Source organism: Phyllostomus discolor, chromosome 2 (genome assembly GCF_004126475.2).
Source record: "Phyllostomus discolor isolate MPI-MPIP mPhyDis1 chromosome 2, mPhyDis1.pri.v3, whole genome shotgun sequence".
Taxonomy (NCBI): domain Eukaryota; kingdom Metazoa; phylum Chordata; class Mammalia; order Chiroptera; family Phyllostomidae; genus Phyllostomus; species Phyllostomus discolor.
This window is the reverse complement of record NC_040904.2, coordinates 197,817,958-197,838,389: the sequence shown is the minus strand read 5'-3', so window position 1 is coordinate 197,838,389 and position 20,432 is coordinate 197,817,958. Positions and strand designations below refer to the sequence as shown.

General features: G+C 43.6%; 1 protein-coding gene across 1 annotated transcript in view; it reads right to left on the bottom strand.

Moving 5' to 3' along the window:
- The window catches only part of CFAP54 (cilia and flagella associated protein 54), a 249,121-nt gene that overhangs the window by 113,346 nt on the left and 115,343 nt on the right, over window positions 1–20,432 (bottom strand). The window contains exons 34-39 of the mRNA XM_028532627.2: window positions 19,277–19,419; window positions 17,617–17,795; window positions 15,243–15,470; window positions 12,336–12,559; window positions 12,102–12,237; window positions 8,332–8,440 (exon numbers count right to left, since the gene is read on the bottom strand). Coding sequence (XP_028388428.1) covers window positions 8,332–8,440; window positions 12,102–12,237; window positions 12,336–12,559; window positions 15,243–15,470; window positions 17,617–17,795; window positions 19,277–19,419 — 1,019 coding nt within the window. The remainder of the gene's footprint in view (window positions 1–8,331; window positions 8,441–12,101; window positions 12,238–12,335; window positions 12,560–15,242; window positions 15,471–17,616; window positions 17,796–19,276; window positions 19,420–20,432) is intronic.

Here is a 20,432-nt window from a genome sequence, read left to right as displayed (position 1 = left end):
GCGCGCCCCCACTCCTCTTACCACCACCCTTCAGCACAACCTGAGGACTGTAGATTTCTGCTCTCTTTTTCTTACAAGAATTCACGAGTTCAGATGTTATCTGTTTCTCCTTAGAGGGAGAGATCAGGGAAAGAAGCCAGCCAAAGGAAAGGAGGAAGCTGGAAGCCCTCACGTATTCATATTTTGAGAAACAGTCAGTTACTTTCTCTAGGTCTTCATTTTAAATACCTGTCAAAAGTGGGATGAAAACCATTTGCCTCCGAGGTCATTATTTTAACCTGTGTGTGAAGCGCCCAGCATAGTGCCTGTCGTGGAGGAGGCAGTCAACAGAGGCAGGCAGGCTCACATTATGACTGGTAGTCATATATCCTTACAGTATATAGTAACACTGACCAGTACTAGGCACCATGCAAGGCACTGAGGAGATGAACAAAGCAGACGTAACTCCGTGCTCTCATGGAGCTTACATTCTACAATAAAAGTCACGCCAAGGCGTGCCCGGGACAAGAGAGACAGGAGGAAAGGAAGATGTTTGCCATCTTTCAGATAGGGGGTCTCAATAAAATTACCCTCCTGCTACAGTTATCAAATATCTGCTCATAAAGCATTCCTTTTTCTCTAAACTGTATTTTGCTATCCGATTTTTATTTGTTCAAGCCTTACTATACCTGTTTTATGGTCTAATCAGGGTTCTGTTTGGTGTTTTGAAATAAATGATGCAAAGCAACGAGGAAAGATCAGCGTCAGAGGCCTTACTCTAGCATCTGCCTCATGGGGGTCCCTGTCCAAAAACTCCCATGGATGATGCAAGAAGCTGTTTCAAAGCCATTAATAGTCTCAACAGTTTGGAATGGGTGAGAAGAAGAGGCAGAAGAGCAGGAGAAGGAGGGAAAGAAAAAAAGAAAAATTGCTGTGTCTCTCATTGTACCAATGTAGACGTTAAAACTAAAATGCCAATCGCTCCTGAGATATGGATCTACTGAGGAAAACTCCCAGGGAGTGATATGAAACTTGTGCTATTTTCTACACATTTGGTCACATCAATCCAAATGCCCGGAGGCAGTAATAAAACATACCTGCCAAAGGGCTGAAAATTCCAACATACGGGAAGACTGAAAAATCCTCTCAGAAAACTTAAATGTCAATAAGGTCAAGACTAAAGAATGAGAGAAAATATAAAAACAGTTATAAGAAAATACATACCCCAAGAGTTATCTCCCTTAGAAGCTTAACAAGCAGGCAAGTTACTCATCCATACAAAAAATAATCTATCAAGTGAGGTATTCTCACTTCTCCAAATCCTACAGAGACCTTACCAAATTGCATATGCATTATTAAATAGTTAGAGGGAGAATGGAATGCTTTTAAATAATGAGAACGCCAAATGTTCCCAGGCACCGGAGCATTACAACATCTGGTCTGCAGGATGAAATGTATCAAAACATTAGTAGCAAATGCTATTATGCCAAAAGAAAATCTATCATGTTCTAAAGAAGCGTTTGGTGTGGAAAACATCAAGAATATGCTTGGCATTTTTAAAAAGCTGCAGATATGTCCTGGTGACGGACATTCGACCCACCGTGTTTAAGAACATATGAATAATGATCTGAGTTCAGGCACTGAAAAAACCCAACACACTAAAACTTTGCCAAGCAAGCCCAAAAGTATGGGCCAGAATGCTGCTCCTCGTCACAGCGGTCCTAGAGTCTCATCAAGAGCTCCACGCAGGATGCCACGATGTTCATGACTCAAGGTGAAACCTACAGTTAGTAGGCAGGCTCATCTAAAAATGACCATGCTGCCACAATTAGTCAGAATAAAGTGTCTTTCTTCCCACGACCAGTGATACCTAGCAAATGTTTTTCTTGAGTGCTCTCAGGTTAGGGGAGAATCTAACCCGAAAGAGCAGAGATGCTGATCGGGCTTGGCTTGGAGGAGCATTTCAGAGCTGCACAAACAGACCAGGGTTTGAATCGTAGTTCCAGTCCTTACTAGTAACACTCCATTTTCTCATCCGTAATGTAGGCGTAAAAATACCTACTCCTGAGATATAGAAACTAAAGAAGCTAATGGCTGTGAAGTGCTAAATATGGTGCCTGGCCCAGTTAATTATTATTGCCATTGTAATACTTCTTAGATTTTTATCCATTCCAATATTTCTGCTCTGATCATTGCTCAGACTGGCTTACACTTGCATCCCTGTTGAGAATCCGCCCAAAGGATCGCTGGAGCCTGATTCCACCTGCCTTCCTTTCTGTCCCACCACCCACCGTCGGGGCGTTCCGCGTGTAACTTGAACAACAGGCGAGCAAAGTGCTGTGCGGACATAGTGCCCCCATTATCGATGAGCGTCTACTGGTCACACGGGCCTAGAATTTTATACTAGGTCTGTTTCTCCTATCTGTTAGATAGGAGTCATTATTTTGATAACAAGCACCTTTGACACATGTTCTCGCATTTGTTGTCAGTCCTTTTCAGGATGGAGGGGATAGGTAATAGAAATCACATTCTGAGTTACGGATCAAGACCAAGAGAAGCAGAACATACTCAGGAAGAATCACACTCGGACTGGAACCAGTCACCTGTGATTGACCCCAGCGTGCTCCCGCTGAACATGAGGGGGGATCTGCTTTATCATGAACAGTAAAGCCTATGACGCCACGGCCACCAGCTTCACTCTACGCTGCTCTGCATCCCTTCTGTCTTCCCTTCTCTCATTTGCTTCAGTGGCCTGCATCTTCCTTCCCATTCTGGAATCTCCTACCCTATCAGCCTCGGCTATGCTTTCAACCCCCTGCTTCATTAGGAAAATCTTCAGTACCCAGTGACAATGCCTTCAACTGCTACCCTTCCCACCTACACACTCACCCACATTCGAACCTACTCTCTTCGCCCCTTCTGCCCTGCGCGTTCCACTTTCCTGTCCAAGCCAGTTCCCTTGCATTCCATCCCCTGCCTGTTTCTCCTCAGGCTGCTTGCCCTATCAAATACCTTCCCTATCTCTAAGCTCTCTCTCTCTCTCCACCGGCTCTTTCCATTTAATATAGAAATATGCTCCTTCTCTGCTATTAAAAACAGACTAACAAAACAAAGCCCCCCTGAGCCCCACATTTCCTTCTAGCTGTCACCACCCCTGTCTTTCTTGTCACTGCCCAGCTTGCTGAAATGAAAGGCAGTTCTCCACTCAGTGGCTCTGTGCAGGCACAGCTCACCAGGGCTGCAGCCACCACTCTAAATACCTCCACTCCCCTCCATCACTTTTTCGAAGTCACTCGTTATGTCACAGTCACAGAGTCATTTGTTCAACAAATAGATATTGAGTGTCTGCTATGTATCAGCCACCCACGAAGGTATATGGATTATATGAATGCACAAAACCATGATCCTTGCCCTCACATACCTTACATTGTATCAGGGAGACAGGCTAGTAATTAATAAATAACACACTGAATTATACAGTATGTGATGGGTGGCTTATGTGCTTCAGAAGAAAAAAAGGAAATGTCTGGCAGAGTACGAGGAACTGGGAGGAAGCAAGCAGGGTGCAGCTTTAAGTACAATGGCCAGGGTAGGCCTCCTGGAGAAGGTGTGGCATGCACAGAGGCTTAAAGTAGGTGAGGGGTTTATCAGACAGACATCTGGATGGGGAAGAGCGTTTCAGGAAGGGGGCACTGCTAGAACAAGGCGCTAAGATGAGAATGTCATAGCACAAAGACCAGTGACAATGACCACCTACTTGCAATAGACAGTCTGTCCTCAAGTGTGAGCTCTCTGACTGTTGACCGCTGCCTCTCGCTCGGTCTCTCTTGCCTGGGCCTCGTTTATAGCGCTCTCATCCATTGTGCCTCCCACCTCTTAGGCTACCTCCCAACCTCTTTCAGACACTGTTCTTCCTCTGTTTGCTCCTGTGACCGACATTAGGGCTTTTTGCATATTCTGTGTCTCTTCATCCATAGGCTACAGAGCAGGACCGCACTCCTCTACCCCTTCTGAAGTTAGATGCGGCCATGTGACTTTACCCAATGACGTACCAGCAGAAGTGACGTGTGTCACTTTCAAAGAGCAGCGTGAAGAGCCACCGTATGATTTATATAGAACTCATGAATATAAAATTATAAAATATAAAAAGACCATAAAATCAATTCTTTTTCCTGCCTGTACAGTGGAGACAATAACAGATCTCCCACTTTAGGTGGTTGCAGGCTAATACAGGCACACCTTGTTTTATTGCATGTTGCTTTTACTGCATCTTGCAGATACTGCATTTTTTTTTACAAATTGAAGGTGTGTGGCAATCATGCATCAAGCAAATCTATCAGCATCATTTTCTTGCTAAAGGTTCTGATTATGATTAGCATTATTTTAGCAATAAAGTATTTTAAATTAAGGTATGGAAATTTTTTAGACATAATGCTATTGCACACTTAATATACTACAGTGTAGTATGGACAACTTTTATATGCACTGGGGAAGCAAAAATAAATTCATGGGGCTTGCTTCGTTGAGATAATCACTTTATCGCAGTGGTCTGGAACCAAATGCACAGTCTCTCCGAGTTAGGCCTGTACTCACAAAGCAGTCACTGGAGTGCCTGATGTCCAATGAGTAATAATAATTCCTTTACTAGGGTTATAATAATTAGATAAGACATTTCTGTAAAGCCATTAGCATAAACGTATAGTGTTATGCACTTGTGGTCTGGTTTCAAAGTCTGTGCTCTTAGCCATTTACTACCTGCTTCTCAGTATAACTGCCCCAAAGGGTACCATCAGCGCTCTGTCCCCTGCTCTGGAAACACTTGTGGAAGTCATGGTAACATGGAGGCTCCATGAGCTCATGACGAGCAGCAGCTCAGGACGCTCAGGACTCAACCTCATCGAACAGGACACGGGCAAAAACACCAGACTTCCCTTATGTTCAGGCAGTTAGATTTGGGGATTGATTGGTGCAGCTACACAGCCTAGCCCATTCTGACTGGCACAGCTTCCAAAACGAGGTTATTCTAAGATCTACACTACACATCTCTCCCCCTGGGGGACCTCAAACAAGGCCCTGATGTCAACCACTACCAGCGTACTGATGATGACAATACAGATCTCTGCCGAATGCCTCATAGTATACCCAACCATATGCTGGATCCTTCTGCTCAGCTGTCAGCCAGGCACCTTGAACTTAGCAAATTCCAAAGTAACCTCCCCTGGCCTGCCCTTCTCTCCAGTTTCCCTGCGAGTGAAGACATCACATCCATCTAGCCACCCAAGCCAGAAACCAAAGCAACTTAAACCCCTCCCTCCCTCACTCATTCCCGTCATCTAACAAGTACAGAGCACAGTCCCATGGGTTTCTTCAGCCCTTCTCTCCCATCTCTCCACTCTGTAGTCCGGCCGCTGGGTCCAGGGCGTCACCGCATCTGACACACATGGAGGGGTGGCTGTGTGGTCTCCACATGGTCTCCTTTCAATTGAGGTTCCTTGCTGCTGCCCAAGGGCCTTTCCAGAACACAAATATAATCACTTCACCCTTCTTCCTTGAATCCTTTCACCTAGGTCCCCACAATCCTCCAGAGAAATCTGGATCCCCCTTCTACGACTCTTGCATTTCCTAACTCCTGCCAACCTTCCTAACTTCAACTTTTGCCTTGCCCTTTTACACTAGCCCCGGGAAATTAAACACAGTCTCTCAAAAGCAATAGTAGCTGTTAACTCTTATTGTTTACAGCTGCAGCAGTTATAATATTGCGGACCTTATCGCTCCACACGACTCTAGGTTCTCGAATGAATAATGCCGTTTCACTCGACATCATTTCATGACGGTGTTGATGAGACAAAGAAGTCGATTCTGGCGGGGGGCCCAGTGTGCGGCGTCTGCGCGGTCTTCCCATGTCTGTGCGGTTTCCTCCGACACTTGGTTTTCCTCCCACACCCCAGGGATGGGCAGGTGAGGTTGGCGGGCATATCCGAGCTGTCCCAGTCTGAGCGAGCGTGTGTGCGGGAACGCGCCCCGTGTCGGGAGGACCTCCTGTCCGAGAGAAACGCCTGCCGAGGGCCCTGAGCTCTCGGACAGGCTTCAGCCACCTAAGACCCTCAGCTGGGGTAAGTGCGTTGGAAAATCATGATTTTACTTGTTTTTATTCACCTTTCTGACATGTATGGATGGCTCACATTTATTGAGACATTTCCTATTAGAGGTGCTTTGGGTCCTTTTTTAGAAGTTTGGTGATGCCTTTGTCACCAGAGCTATGCTGTAGGAACTTAACTCTTGTCTATACCAATTAGTCTAAGGTAAAACTGGCTGCATTATCCGTAGTTACACCTGAAGTCAGTTTCCAGGAACCTAGCAATGACGTTAGTGAGGATTTACTGTACAACATCTGCTTTATTTATTGTTCCCCTTCCATGGACTGTACACTTCTGGAAAACAAAACTTTATTCAGTCTCATTCATCTCTGTGTATCAATAACTAGTGCAGTACTCAACACGTGGTTGTAGGGAGCCGCTTTGCAAGGCATGGAAATGTAGTTCAGTACCCACGTGGAAAACCAGTGGGGGGTGAGTCGGCATGCAGGACCACGCCCATGAAGAAGTTCTCCCATGGGAAATCAGGCCTGCATTGTACCTAGGCTGCTTTGTGACTTGCTCTTGCTAAAACTCCCTCACCCTGAGTTCGGGCGGTGAGCGCTTGCTGCATATCTTTAAAGGAAATGCTAATTCTCCCAAGGACTGAAGTGTAACCAGACCTGTTACTCTTATCGTTCCCTTGCATTTGCAACATTTTTTCCTTGTTAATCTGTAAGAACTGATCAGTAACATCCCTTCCATTGCTCTCTGTAAAAAGTAGTTACCTAAAGCAAACCTAAGTGTAATGAATGAAAACCTTCTTTGATGTATGCTATTAGAAAGCCAATAAAAGCTTGTCAAGGCAAGGGTCGGTGCACTCTCCTCGTGCTGTCCCTTTTCCTCCACAGAACTCAGTAGTCTGAGTGAATTTTTCTCATCTCATCCATAACACTACAGACACTGCGGGCTGGTGTCTGCCTCACGTGGTAGGTACTCACTAAATGTCTGCTGAATAACTGTACAGCCAGCTGCATAAATGGGTAAGTCAATGGTTACAGCAGATTCTCCCTTATGGTTTCACTTTTTGTGGTTTCCGTTACCCACAGGTCAATGACCCATAGGTCAACCATGATCTAAAAATATTAAATGGAAAATTCCAGAATAAACAACTCATAGGTTTTAAATTGTGTGCCACAGAGCGGTGATGGAATCTCACACTGTGCCACTCCTTCTTGCCTGGGATGTGAGTCCCCCCTGTGCTCGGTGTGCCCACGCTGCACACACGGCCGGCTCACCAGCTACTGAGCAGCGTCTCGGTCATCAGGTCAGTCATCAGAGAGCGCCAGAGAGACCGCATTCATGTAACTTTCATCATAGCATATTATTATAATTGTTCTATCGTATTAACAGTTACTGTTGTCTATCTCTTCCTAGGTCTAACTTACAAGTTACACTTTATCACAGTCAGGTATGTAGAGGAAGAAAAACCTCGTATAGGATTCAGCACTACTCACAGTGTCAGGCTTCCACTGGAAGTCTTCAAACATATCCCCAGGACCAAGAGGAACTATCCTTTTGTGTATGTGCACACACATGCATACATACGTGAGGCCCTCAGACAAGTAAATGAAAGGATGCCAGCACCTCCAAGGGGAGACCTGGATTTCTTTCCTGCACCAGAACCAGAGGTGCAGGGAAAGCACACCCAGGAGAAGGCCTTGTTCCCATCTCGCCTCCTTCTCCTGCTCCACTCCCGCTTGCCGCACTGCCAAACATTCTGAGAGGGCTTGTCGGCTCAAAGCAAAGGAGTCACGATGTTCCCAAACCCTCTCCTGTGCTCCAGTTAAAAGACACACCACTGCCCCACAGGAAAGGCAACAGAAGAACAATCTGTAGTGATTATGGAAACACAGGTTATTATGGGAATCCACACAGAAAATAGCAAAAGGTCAATGTGAACAGTTACCACGTGAGGTAGCAACAGAGAAAATAGCACAGAACAGTCTCCATCCCCTTCATGTTTCTCCTCCATTTCCTTCCTCCATTTAAAAAATAGTTGGTGCCCTTCTTTCATTTAAACATTAAACCAATAAACATGGGTGTGAATTCCCCTTAAGTGACATAGCAACACAAGATGGTAAATATCAAGTGGATTATTTTCAGTCAAATAGACATGCAGAAAAGACTCCGCAAACATTTTCATTATGGAAGGTCCGGAGAGCAGAAGACGATGCCAACCCCGCTTCACACGCTTCCAGCTGAAGCCGGTTCTGACCTGAGACAATGAGCTTTCTCAAGGAATCCGGGCTGCTTTCTGCCTCTGTCATTTTACTGGTTAGAGGATTAATCTTGAGTTGTTTCTCAATAAAATTCCGGCAGGTTATCTTAGAAAGAAAAGATGAAGACAAATATAACTTGGGTATTTACAGCCAAAAATTTGGCTCACGTAAAATGTTTATCTTTTTTCATTTGTCCAAAAAAAAAAAGAGAGAGATACAAAAGGATGCAACAAATAAAAGCTAGCAGAGACTGAGGGGGGGAGGGGGGAGGGAAAGCAGCTACGTAATTTTTCACATTTCTTTTCTACAGCACAGCTGGAAGAGCATTAGGAAAACTGTAGAGCAATTAGAATATAATTTTCTGATAAATTTACAAGTCTGACTGTATCGTCCATTATGTAAGCTGAAACATAGTTAAAATACAGGCTGCTTTTCCAATGGCAGATTTTTCCACCCTGCTCATAATTAAAGCAATTTGAACTTCCCTGGTGAAGCTTTCAGAACTAACTCCCCCTGTAGTATTTTAAAAATTTATTTTCTAACGCTTGAGTGCTCAAATTATAAAATATCTGAAAGCAAAGTATTTTTTAAACAGAAGGATACTCTTTTAAAAGATCCTCTTCTCTCTAATGCTCTGTTCCACTCTTTGACCTGCACTAACACAGCCCTCCTTGAACCCCAGGCGGATGGAGATGCTGCCTCTCAATTGTCCACTGTAGGGACTTTGACAATGAGATGTACACATGGTCCTTGCATCTCTTCAGCTTCATTTAACAAATCTTTATTGAGCGCCTCTTATGTGCCAGGCACAGCTTCAAGCTCAAGGGCTATACAGCACAGAACAAAGCAAACAAAAACTCCTACTCTTATGGAACTTATTCTAGTGGAAGCAGGGAGATACCAAACAAAATAGAGACATACATTGTAGAGTATATTAAAGGGTTATAAATGCTACAGAGAGAAATAAAGCAAACAAGCTCAAAACTCTAAATAGTGTAGTGAAGAAAGTCCTCACAGAGAATATGACATTTCATAAACACTGGAAAGATGCAAGGTAAAAAATCAATGTGGATATTGGGGGAGCAGCATTCCAAGCAGGGGAATGGCATGTGCGAAGCCCCGGAGGCAGAAATGTCTTACAGAAGAGACCAGCTGAAACCTGCAGAGGAGCGCAGGAGGTTACTGGGGGTCCCAGGGTACAAGTTATGTTGGGCATTAAGGCACTGATAGGATGCTCGCTGTAACTCTGAATCAGATGGGAAGGTATCAGGTTTAAGATGGGGAATGACACAGCCTGATGGGCTTTCAAAGGCTCTTCTAACCTGCTGCACTGAGAATACACTATAGGCTGGAGGCAGTTTCAGGGAAGTTGGGAGCAAGAAGACTAGTTAGGAAGTCATTGCATTAATTAAAGCAAATACAACAGAGGCTCCGATGGGAGCAGGGGTGGTGGTGGAGGAGGGGAGATGTGGTCAGGTTCTGAACACATATTGAAGGTAGGGATTTGGCAACCAAGTTCAAGTGAAGTGTGAAAGCCAGAGAAGAGTGAGTGGTGTGCCCAAGCTGTCCAGCCGAACAGCTAAGAGAATGGGGGTGCCATCAATTAAAATGCAGTACACTTGGCAGAACAGGTTTATTTGAAATGTGCTAAATTTGAGAAATGCAGGCAGTGTGACAGTATTCTGATGAATCAACGTGGTTAGGCTAAACTATGAGGACCAGTGGGGAAAGCATCCATTCTGTAGCACACATACACCTCAACCCAGTTATTCAATCCAACTGTAACCTAGGTGCTGCCATGAAGGGATTTTGCAGAGACTACTTAAAGTCCCTAATAAACTGGCCGGAAGCAAGGACGATTATCCGAGGTGGGCCTGCCTTAACCAGGTGCGTCCTTGACAATGCTGGTGGTCTCCAGACTCCAAATTCCAGCCAGCACCCAGGTGGTCAAAAACTGTTCTCTCCTCACCAGATCCTCCCTCAGTGACTGCTTCTGGCCACACCTGTGGGGTCCCTTCCTGCTCAGGATCCTGACCTCCTACTCTACAGAGTTTGGACTTGCTTAATCAGCCACCATGATCATATAAGCCAAATCCTTGTAATAAATCAAGAAAAGAGAAAAGAAAGGAAGAGAAAAAGAAGAGAAAGGAAAGAGGAGGGGAAGGGAAGGGGAGGGGAGGGGAGGGGAGGGGAGGGGAGGGGAGGGGAGGGGAGGGGAGGGGAGGGGAGGGGAGGGGAGGGAAGGGAAGGGAAGGGAAGGGAAGGGAAGGGAAGGGAAGGGAAGGGAAGGGAAGGGAAGGGAAGGGAAGGGAAGGGAAGGGAAGGGAAGGGATCTCCCTAGTTATATTTCTCTGACTGAACCCTGCATAGTACATTCAGATATGGCAGCAGAGAATTCGGGAGAAAGGGCTAGAATGGAGATATGATGTTGATTGTCATCATCATAAAGAGGGAACTCAGATCCAAGACTGAATTAACTCACCAAGCCAGAGTAAGACAGAGGACCAAGAACAGAGCCATGGGGCACATTTAACATTAAGACACTGGGGAGAAGAGGAATAAGCAACAAAGAAGACAGAGGAGCAGCCTCCTATTCTTACCCTCTCCCCTGTCTGCTACACTGCAGCCACTGGGGCCATCTTTCTGTCCCATCTCAAGGCCTCTGTCCTCCTTCCCTTGGGCTGGAATGCTCTTTCTCCCTGCATGGCTGGTGCCTTCTCATCAAATGTCACTTTGAAAAGGCCTTCCTGATTATCCCTGCTAAAGTTCCCACCTCCCACGCCAGCCTATTTCTATTCCACTTCCTTTTCATAAGAGAACTTCCAATGATCAGAAATCTTTTTATATGCATCTACATGTTTACTATCTGACCCTACCTCCACCTCTGATATTAAGCTCCATGAAGCAAGAAATCAGACTGTGTGCTCTCTACACAGAATGCATAGGAGTTAAGGACATGCAAAAGGCCATAGGGACCTTCTGTGAAAAGAAGAAACTGGAATGCCCATGGAGCAGCTGCAATACACGAGCACACCGACAGGTGTGTGGGGCAGGGGCCGGATGTCAGGTCAGCCCCCACGAGGCCAGGGCCCTGTGGGCAGGGTGCGGACAGCACAACCGAGTGCAGGGGCTGTGATGTTAGGTGCTCAATACCTCATTGATCCAAACAACAAATAAGAGAATTTACTTGTTGCTTTCTCTCACTCAACTCAAAGCTGCACCATGGGTTTCATGGGCCTTAGGCACTTTTTGCCACTCCTCCTCCACAAAATAAATTTTAAAAATTATACTCCATGTTTCTATTGATATAAATATATTAATAGTAAAAAATATTTTCGTTGACCTAAAAGTTGATGTTTTCTGCTTATTTCAAAAAAGAATTAAAGCAAGGGGGGGAGGTGGGTTTGGCTGGAGTCAGGGGAGGGGTGGGGAGAAAATGCAGACAACTGTAATTGAACAACAATAAGTCAATTTTAAAAAAAAAGAATTAGAACATTTAGTGGGCCCTTAAAAGCGTCACAGCTCTAGACACCGTCCTCGTTGTTCCTGGAGGATAAATCAGCCCTGGTGAGTTTCTCGTGTACAAGCACTTACTTTAGTTGACTGTTTCTGGAAATGTTGGCCACAGCAGGCCCTCAGTAATGTCTGCTGATTTGAATGATAAGTGCCCACATGCAAATAGCAACCATGTATCTGATTCCTAAATCTCTGTTACATGCACACTGATAAGAAATCACAGCTGCGTGAATAACAGAGGCAAACTTACCTTCTCTTCGTGTTCAGCCTCATGCCTTGCGCAAGGCTGTTGTGTGATGTCTGGGCCCTCCAACTTGGATATTCTTAGAAGCAGCTGGCGCTGCGCATACACCAGGAGCGGTGTCACTTGCTCGGTGTATCTCTCACTAGACAGGGTAAAAATACATCAGAAAACACACATGAGTTAAAGCACGTTTTTTCAATGAAGTCTGTCATTTTTAATTGCCCTTACAGCAGTACTTACTGTGAAATTATATTGAACTGAATGGCAAGTGATACTAGTGTTTCCCATTTTTCTACTTGATATAAAAGTTCCAGAGCCTTTAGTACAAAGTCATGGACCCATTTCAAATCAACCACATTTACATCGTCCAAAGGATGCTCAAAGGTAAGGCTAGAGCCACCATTGTCACTTTTAATATTTCCATAGCAGCTTGGAACACTGAACTCTCCTTTTTCTTCAATAATCTGCAAGTAGCACATTAAAAAAAAAGTGTGATTTCAGATTTTACTGCACATTTGTTCCTGAAAATTGAAGTGATATATAAAAATGTAATATGGAAAAACTGAACAAAAATTCTTTAAAATAATTTTCGTATGCAAATGAAAGCTCGATAATGCCACCCAGTACAACTTCTGTGCTGACGGAAACGGGCTACGTCCGTGCTGTTCCGTACAGCAGGCACTCAGCACGTGGGGGTGCTGCGCTAGTGAACTAGGACTGGTGCAACCGGATTTTTAATTTTATTTCATTTTAATTAATTTAAGCTTAAATTTAAACAGCCACAAATGGCTGGTCATTACTATATTAGCACACACTGGGGTCTATACTTCTTGAACATAATCGCTGTCTAAGTTTGGATATGAATCCAATCGGGCAAATAGTTGAGGAAAACCAGATTTTATTATGTCCAAATAATTAAGTTTCCCTGGTACATCGGTTACATTCATCAGTTGGTAGAATAATATGTCCGGTTCCCATATGCAAAGGTCCAATCTATGGAGAAGGGGCTCTTCTGGAAGACCCTGTTTTCCTAAGTTAGAGAATTACTGTGTAAGTATTGTGCTCCAAGCTTCGAGTGTGCAGAGGCTATGCTGAATCTCGGTCATTAGGTGCATACACATTTATAAATAGTATGCTCCCCAGTTAATGGAGCCTCTTTTCATAATGAAATGTCTCTTTTTAGCTCTCAAAATCTTCTTGATTTGAAGACTACTTTATCTAATATTAATATAGTCTCAACAGCTTTTTAAAAAGATTTTATTTATTTATTTAGTCATTTTTTAGAGAGGAGAAGGGAGGGAGAAAGAGAGGGAGAGAAGCATCAATGTGTGGTTGCCTCTTGTGCATCCCGCCACCACCAGGGACCTGGCCTGCAACCCAGGCATGTGCCCTGACTGGGAATCGAACTGGTGACCCTTTGGCTGGCAGGCCAGAGCTCAATCCCCTGAGCCATACCAGCCAGGGCCCTCAACAGCTTTTTTTATGCTTACTGTTTTTATGATATACGAGGTCTGTCCAGAAAAAGTCCAGCCATTGTTAATATAACAAGAATGGTTTGTGGAACATTGATGTAACCTGGCAGCCAAGGAGAGTGGACTGGAGTGCATATTTGAAAACAATGATGACTTCACTGTACTAGTCAGTGGAGATGATAGATGCTGTTGAGTGAACATGTGTACTGTGTGGCCATCGCATTCAAAATGACTGAGTGAGTACAGCAATGAATCTGCCTCAAATTTTGTGTGAAGCTTGAACATTCCTCCATGGAAACTATTTGGATGATTCAGAACACCACAGCTATGGGCAACTGGTGATTGGCAGCTTCATCACAACACACCCGCTCATGCATCACGTCTTATACAGAGTTTTTTGGCAAAACATCAAATCACCCAGGTGACTCAGCCACCCTACAGCCAAGATTTGACACCCTGGCTCTTTCCAAAACTAAAATCACCTTTGAAAGGAAAGAGATTTCAGACCATCAATGAGATTTAGGAAAATATGACAGATGGTGATTGGGAGAACTGTATGAGGTCCCAAGGTGCCCGCTTTGAAGGGGACTGAGGCATCATTGTCCTGTGTACGATGTTTCTTGTATCTTCTTCAATAAATGTCTCTATTTTTCATATTATATGGCTGAATACTTTCTGGACAGACCTAGTATCTCTCTCTACTGTCCTATTTTCAATCTGTCTGTTTCTTTATATTCAGAGTGCTTCTCTTCAAGGTAAGTATAGGTGTCTTTCTTTTAATTCAGTTGGATAATCTCTGCCTTTTAATTGAGATGTTCAATCCATTTATATGTAATATAGTTATTAGCATAATTTTGTTAAATTTGTCACTTTTTGTTTTCTATTTGTCCCATAATCTTTTTGTTCCTGTTCCTTTTTTCCTGCCTTCTTCAGTTAACTATTATTTAGTTTTCCATTTTCCTACATTGGCTTTTTAGCTGTATCCCTTTTTTAGTAGTTACTTTAGAGATTATTAAACACATCCTTAACTTACTATGTTTCACTTAGAGTTAATATTGTACTACTTTATGGCTAAATAAAGTATAAAAACTTATCACAGTTTATTTATCCTTCCAGTCTTTTGTGCTAGTGTTGCCATATATTTTACATATGGAAATGACTCCGTGGCTCTGTGTATAATGTGTTAACTAATTTTCAATGTGTTTGAAATGCCATGTTTGAATTTTTTCAATTTTATTTTCTTGCTTTAAAACCACAGTGTGAAAGATTTTAAATGGTAAATACTACCAGCTCTGAACTAACAGAACAGGGACAGATAAAGCAGTGAAATAAAGATCAAAAAACAAGTTTATGATCCCTCTTGGGGTCTGCTTCTTTCTCTGTCAAAGGATTGTTATGGGGATTAAATGCATTAAGGTTAGTTTATGTAGAAGCTGGAGCTTAGTAAATGTTGCTTGCTGTTCCCTTTAAGAAACTGAATTTTCAGGTGAAGATATATGTAATTAACACCAATGCAAGCTATACATAAAATGAACTAATAATGCAAAGCAAATGAGATATAGACAAACCAACGAAGGAATCAAGAACTATATTAATTTCTACTTACCCCAAACTGCATGGTACAAAAATATTTGTTAACTGAATACAACAAAAATCATTACCCAAATACTCTTACCTCAATAGAATTGGTATTCTGTAGTTCTATTAACATGTCAATAAGTAACTCTGCTCCCAAGTAGAATGGCACGACAGAGATACAGAGGAAGCCATCCTGACCAACAGGGAATGTCTTACACATATCCACTGTTTGCCTAAGGAGTATCTGTAGCTCCTGAGTGAAGTTCCAGAGGGCCCGACAGCAGTTCTGAAACAGGGTCCAGAAGCCACCCCGATGAGCGAGAACCTAAGGCAAACACAACATTCCAAGACCCAAAAGTTACAGATCTCTGAACAACTTCATCTGTCTGTAAATATTGTATGTCAATAAATAAAAATAACTAACACCATCTGTTACGTGCCACTTGTATGTGCTAGACACGCCGGTAAGACTTTTCTATGCATCTTCCTGGCTCCTTCTTACAAGAGTGCGGATGAAGCAAGTAGGCACTAGCAGTCTGTGAAATTTACAGATGAGAACATGGAGTCGTGGAGCTAACCTGCCCAACACCATGAATCTGCTGAGGAATGGGCGAAGGTTTGCACACGAGTGGCCTGACTCCAGCACTCCCATTATTCTGGCTGCCAGAAACGGGGCAGTGAGCAAGAAACACCAGTTCTGTTCTCATGCTGCCTCAATTTATTAGGGGAGACCAACACTAGGTGAATAGACAAATAAAAATGTACTTTCTTTCATGAATAATAAGTGTTGTAAAGAAAAATAAAGCAGAAATGCATCAGAACCTGACAAGGGTGAGAGAACACGTCCTTTTAGACAACGTGGTCAGGAGAGAAGTCCTCTCACAGGAGGTGACTTACTGAATGTCGTGTTGAACCAGTCATGGGAAGGTGGCGACAGGAGTGTTGGGTGAGGGAGGGCACTTGAGGCAGAGGGAACAGCAAGTGCAAAGGATGGAGAGTGAACCTGAAGGCTGAGAAGCGAACATGCTTAGTGCTTTCAAATCACAGAGGGGAGACTGGACTGAACAAAAGCAAGAGGAGCTGAGCTCGGGGAGGTGAGCAGGACCCAGACCTTCTAGGTGGTGGAAAGGAGAGTGAGATGCAATGTCATATATAGGGACCTGGTTCCTGTGGCAGTGGCGAATGCAGCTCAGACCTGATTCAGAAAACCAACAGGCATGAGGCAGCACACAGGAGCCGGGTCCACAGATCGGCTTTCCCATGGGGGACTAGACCTGCATTATATTTAGGCTGCTTTAAGGCTTGCTTTTGCTAAAACTCCCTCACCCTGAGTTAACGCAGCAAATGTTCAGTGCATATCTTTGAAGTAACTTCCTAAAGTCTGTGCTAAACCTCCCAAGGATGGAGTGTAAGCAGTTCAACCACTTTTCCCCCTTGCATTTGTAGCATTCTTTTTGTTGTTACCTGTAAGAAATAATCAGCAACATCCTTTTCTTTGTTATCTATAGAAGGTAATCACCTAAAGCAAACCTGTGCATAGTGAATGAGGACCTTCCTTGATGTAACATACCCAGAGAAACAATAAAAGCCTGTCCAGGCAGGGGTTGGGGCCCTCTCTCTCACTCAGAGAGTGGTCACACTGTCCCTTGTCACCACAGGACTTCTGCAGCCCCTGTGAATTTGTTTGTCATATCCACAACACCTCAGACACCACAGGAGATGATGTGGGTTTAACTGACATTTGTAAAAAGCCATTCTCTCCACTCCAGAGAAAATATGGGAACTTATGCTTGTTTCTTTTTTGTCTAGGAAGGGTAGACTTCCTCTTACTTCTTGAGAGGACTGAAGTATCCCACTCCTTACTAAGAGAAAAAGGAAACTAATTTGTTTGTAGCTAATGATTCCAAGTCTGAGTCTGATAGTCTATCATATAATATTTAAGAAGGAAAAGAGAAAACCATTTGAGAGAAAACACCAGTGGCCTCAGAAGCAGAAGGTCAGGGGGCAGAGGCAGATCCTTCCTGTGGTCTAGAAACATCTTCCCCTGTGTTAGAGGAAAGAAAGGGATCTGTGGTCCCCCAGGAGGGATCAAGATTCCAGAGAGAAACCCTGGTGTCACCAGAGAAGCCCATGTCCCAAGTGTGGCAAGGGAGTAGCAGCAGACGGTGTGAATATAATATCCATGATGACTGTGTAGACAGGGACGATGGCCACCTCTTCCCCAAGGTGGGCGGATGAATGGTGACTAAAGGAGCTCATCCCCCTCCTTGACAACTCCACAATGCATGAGGCCTCATTACCACGGCAGGCAAACCTCACACACAGCTGACACTAAACCCAGCAACTTTAGTCTCAAAATTAAAACTAAAATTACAGACAGGAAATAACTAAATACATTCTATCTTATATGCCCACATTTATGGGCTGAGACTCATGTCTATGACATTAGCAAATATGAAGGACCGCCTTACCATTGCTCTCCTGCAATGTAAAAAGATTTTCATAAAATGATCCAATAGAACCAAATTTGGTGATCGATCCTTTTCTTTACTAAGACCTAATTGAGGGTCCGAGTCAGAAACTGTTTGTGTCTTAGAAACATTTTCGTCACTCACTTTGGGATTAATAAGTGTCAAAAACTCGTCAGCATCTACGGTACAAAAATAAAGTATAACGTTATTGAAAACAGAGGGTGAAATTCCAGAAAACACAGTAGGTGGTGAGCATCAAATCAGTAATTCAGATAACAACTGCTACATAATTTTGGAGGAAGGACAGGATTATCATGAACACCATATTATCATGATCAGAAGTTTCTAGAGAAGAAAGCACTTAGATTGAGTGCTAAAAGGCGGGCATGACTCAGCTGTGCAGGAAAACGACGGAGAAGAACACTCCAGGCACGGGTGATGGCCAAAGGAACAATGCAGAAGCAGGAATGTCTTATTTTTTTGAGGCAATAATGACGGAATCACTGTTCCTGAATTTCCCCCCAAACGGGCCATTCCCAGGGCCAACCCTAGAAGGTGAGCAGCATTCCCCGGATGCAGGCAATGGGGCAACCCTGGCCACTCCTTCTCCTGCTGGTGTGAAACCTCAGGGGACTTCTCCTGCCTTCTCTTAGAACTCGGCACAAAATAGGAAGTCTCAATAGCAGAATATTCTGTTGCCAACTTCACGGAAGGTCTTAGGTAGGGAGCTAGTTTTTAAAAAACTCAAGAAGTTGTATGACATAATCTACATATGAAACTTGGACTCTTTCTCTGTCTAGGAAATTTACTTTCAAATACTTCAGCACTCATAGTACGGCATGCAGGTACCAGTCAACTTCTTGGGGCAGTTAGCCAGCCCGTGAAGTATAATGATCAGCAGTAAGCTCCACAGCACTCAAAATACCATGATTAAAAATCTCCATACGAGGGTTTATAATAGCATGAAGATATCAGAAATAATGTTTCATTAGTGAAGTGAGTGGTACTCGAGGTAGGTGGTTGCTTAGGAAGAGTTTCATCAGTGGAGAGGGAGAGAGCCCCGTTCACCTGCACCTCCCCACCTCTCAGAGGCGCCTGTCACCTGAGCACGTGACAGTACTGCCTGGTCCTGCCATCCGAACTGCTGCATTCATCTTGGAGTAAGCATTCACGGAAGGTGCCAGTTGGGGGCCGTAAGGCAAGGATGCACTGCCCTGCCTACGCGGTCAGCACGGTAACACTCCACGCCACTGTGGTCAGGCCTGCTGGCATCAGTAGGTTTGGGGGAGTTGGTTCGGAGACCTACTTCCACTAAAATGTAACACCTGAGAGCAAGTCTTCACCTACCTTGACCACAGAGGGTTACCAATGTTTGTAGAAGAACACTATATTTACTAAACAATTAAATTATTTTAGGTCAGAACACAATATAGGTATTCCCAAATATATAGGATACTACCACAAAAATAGAAACTTTTAAAAATAGGCAAATATGAATCTCCTACAAAATATCACAACTCAGCTAAATTCCTGGGCCACTGGAAAACGGCGTGCGTCCTTCTGTGTGTCTACCAAGAGTGTGTTTTGGGGTGTGGGGGCGTGCATTGCATTAGTGAAAAAAAATCTAGAGGCAACTTGACAGTATATTGATTTATTTTACCTGATGGTAAGTTGGCCTTCCCTCTTTTAGGAGTATGAAGGAACTCAAGCATCACTTTATAGTTTTCTAGAGTCAATTTTCCTGTGGGCAGTACCGTTCCTGAATTATATAGTGAGAATATACTAGGATCACATGATCGGAAACTGCAACAGGGAAAAATTTGAATTAAAAAACAATATAAGCAAAATTGAATTAAATCTGTCAAATGCAACCTACTTTAATTTTTAAAATATTTGTGACTTAGGGCTCTCAAATTTTGGATCATAATGCATTGGGGCATTTAACCAAACCAAACAATTTTTCCATTAAAGGTTAATGGAATGTAAATGTTATATGATGTAACTTTGCTCTTAGGAATTTTCACATCAATATCTATTTTGCCTAAAGGGCCCATGAAAGTGGGGATGGAGGATGTATACACACTCTAAAGCACAGAAACAGTCATTTATGTCAACTTAAAACCACCTGATTTAAACACAACTCCATGATGACGCCCACGATACATACCAGTGTGTCTGTAATCAGTGGTTTGTTTTTTATAATAAGGTGTAGCCCTGGCTGGTGTGGTTTGGTTGGTTGGAGAATCTCCCCATAAACTGAAAGGCTGTGAGCTTGATTCCCAGTTCGGGGCACATGCCTGGGGTGCAGGTTCAGTCCCTGGTAGGGGCGTTTGTGAGAAGCAACCTATCGATGTTTCTCTCTCACAGGGATGTTTCTCTACCTCTCTCCCTCCCTTCAAAATCAATAAGCCCATCCTCAGGTGAGGATAAAAATAAACAAATAAGGTCTAAGCAATAAACGATCTTCCACCATACATTCCTACATATGTTATACATCCTGAGTAAACATATTAATGTTTTTAATAAAACTGAATTTAGCACCAAGTCACCCTGACACAAATTTGTCCCCCTCAAATTTGTGCTGCCAAACGATCATGCATGAATGGTTGTGTATGACTGGGAGCTCAGAGGAGACTTCTCAGTGGTCAGAGGACAGTACGAAAGCCCCTCTGATCTGAACGGTTTTCCTGCTCGTGGCCTCATGAACGGATCACTTAGTCAAAGCCTTCCCTGCAGGTCAAGCAATCTAACTGCTTTTTTCCACCTAGGAAAGCAAATGTATAACTTTCATGAGAACTGTTTGTTTTTTCACTGTG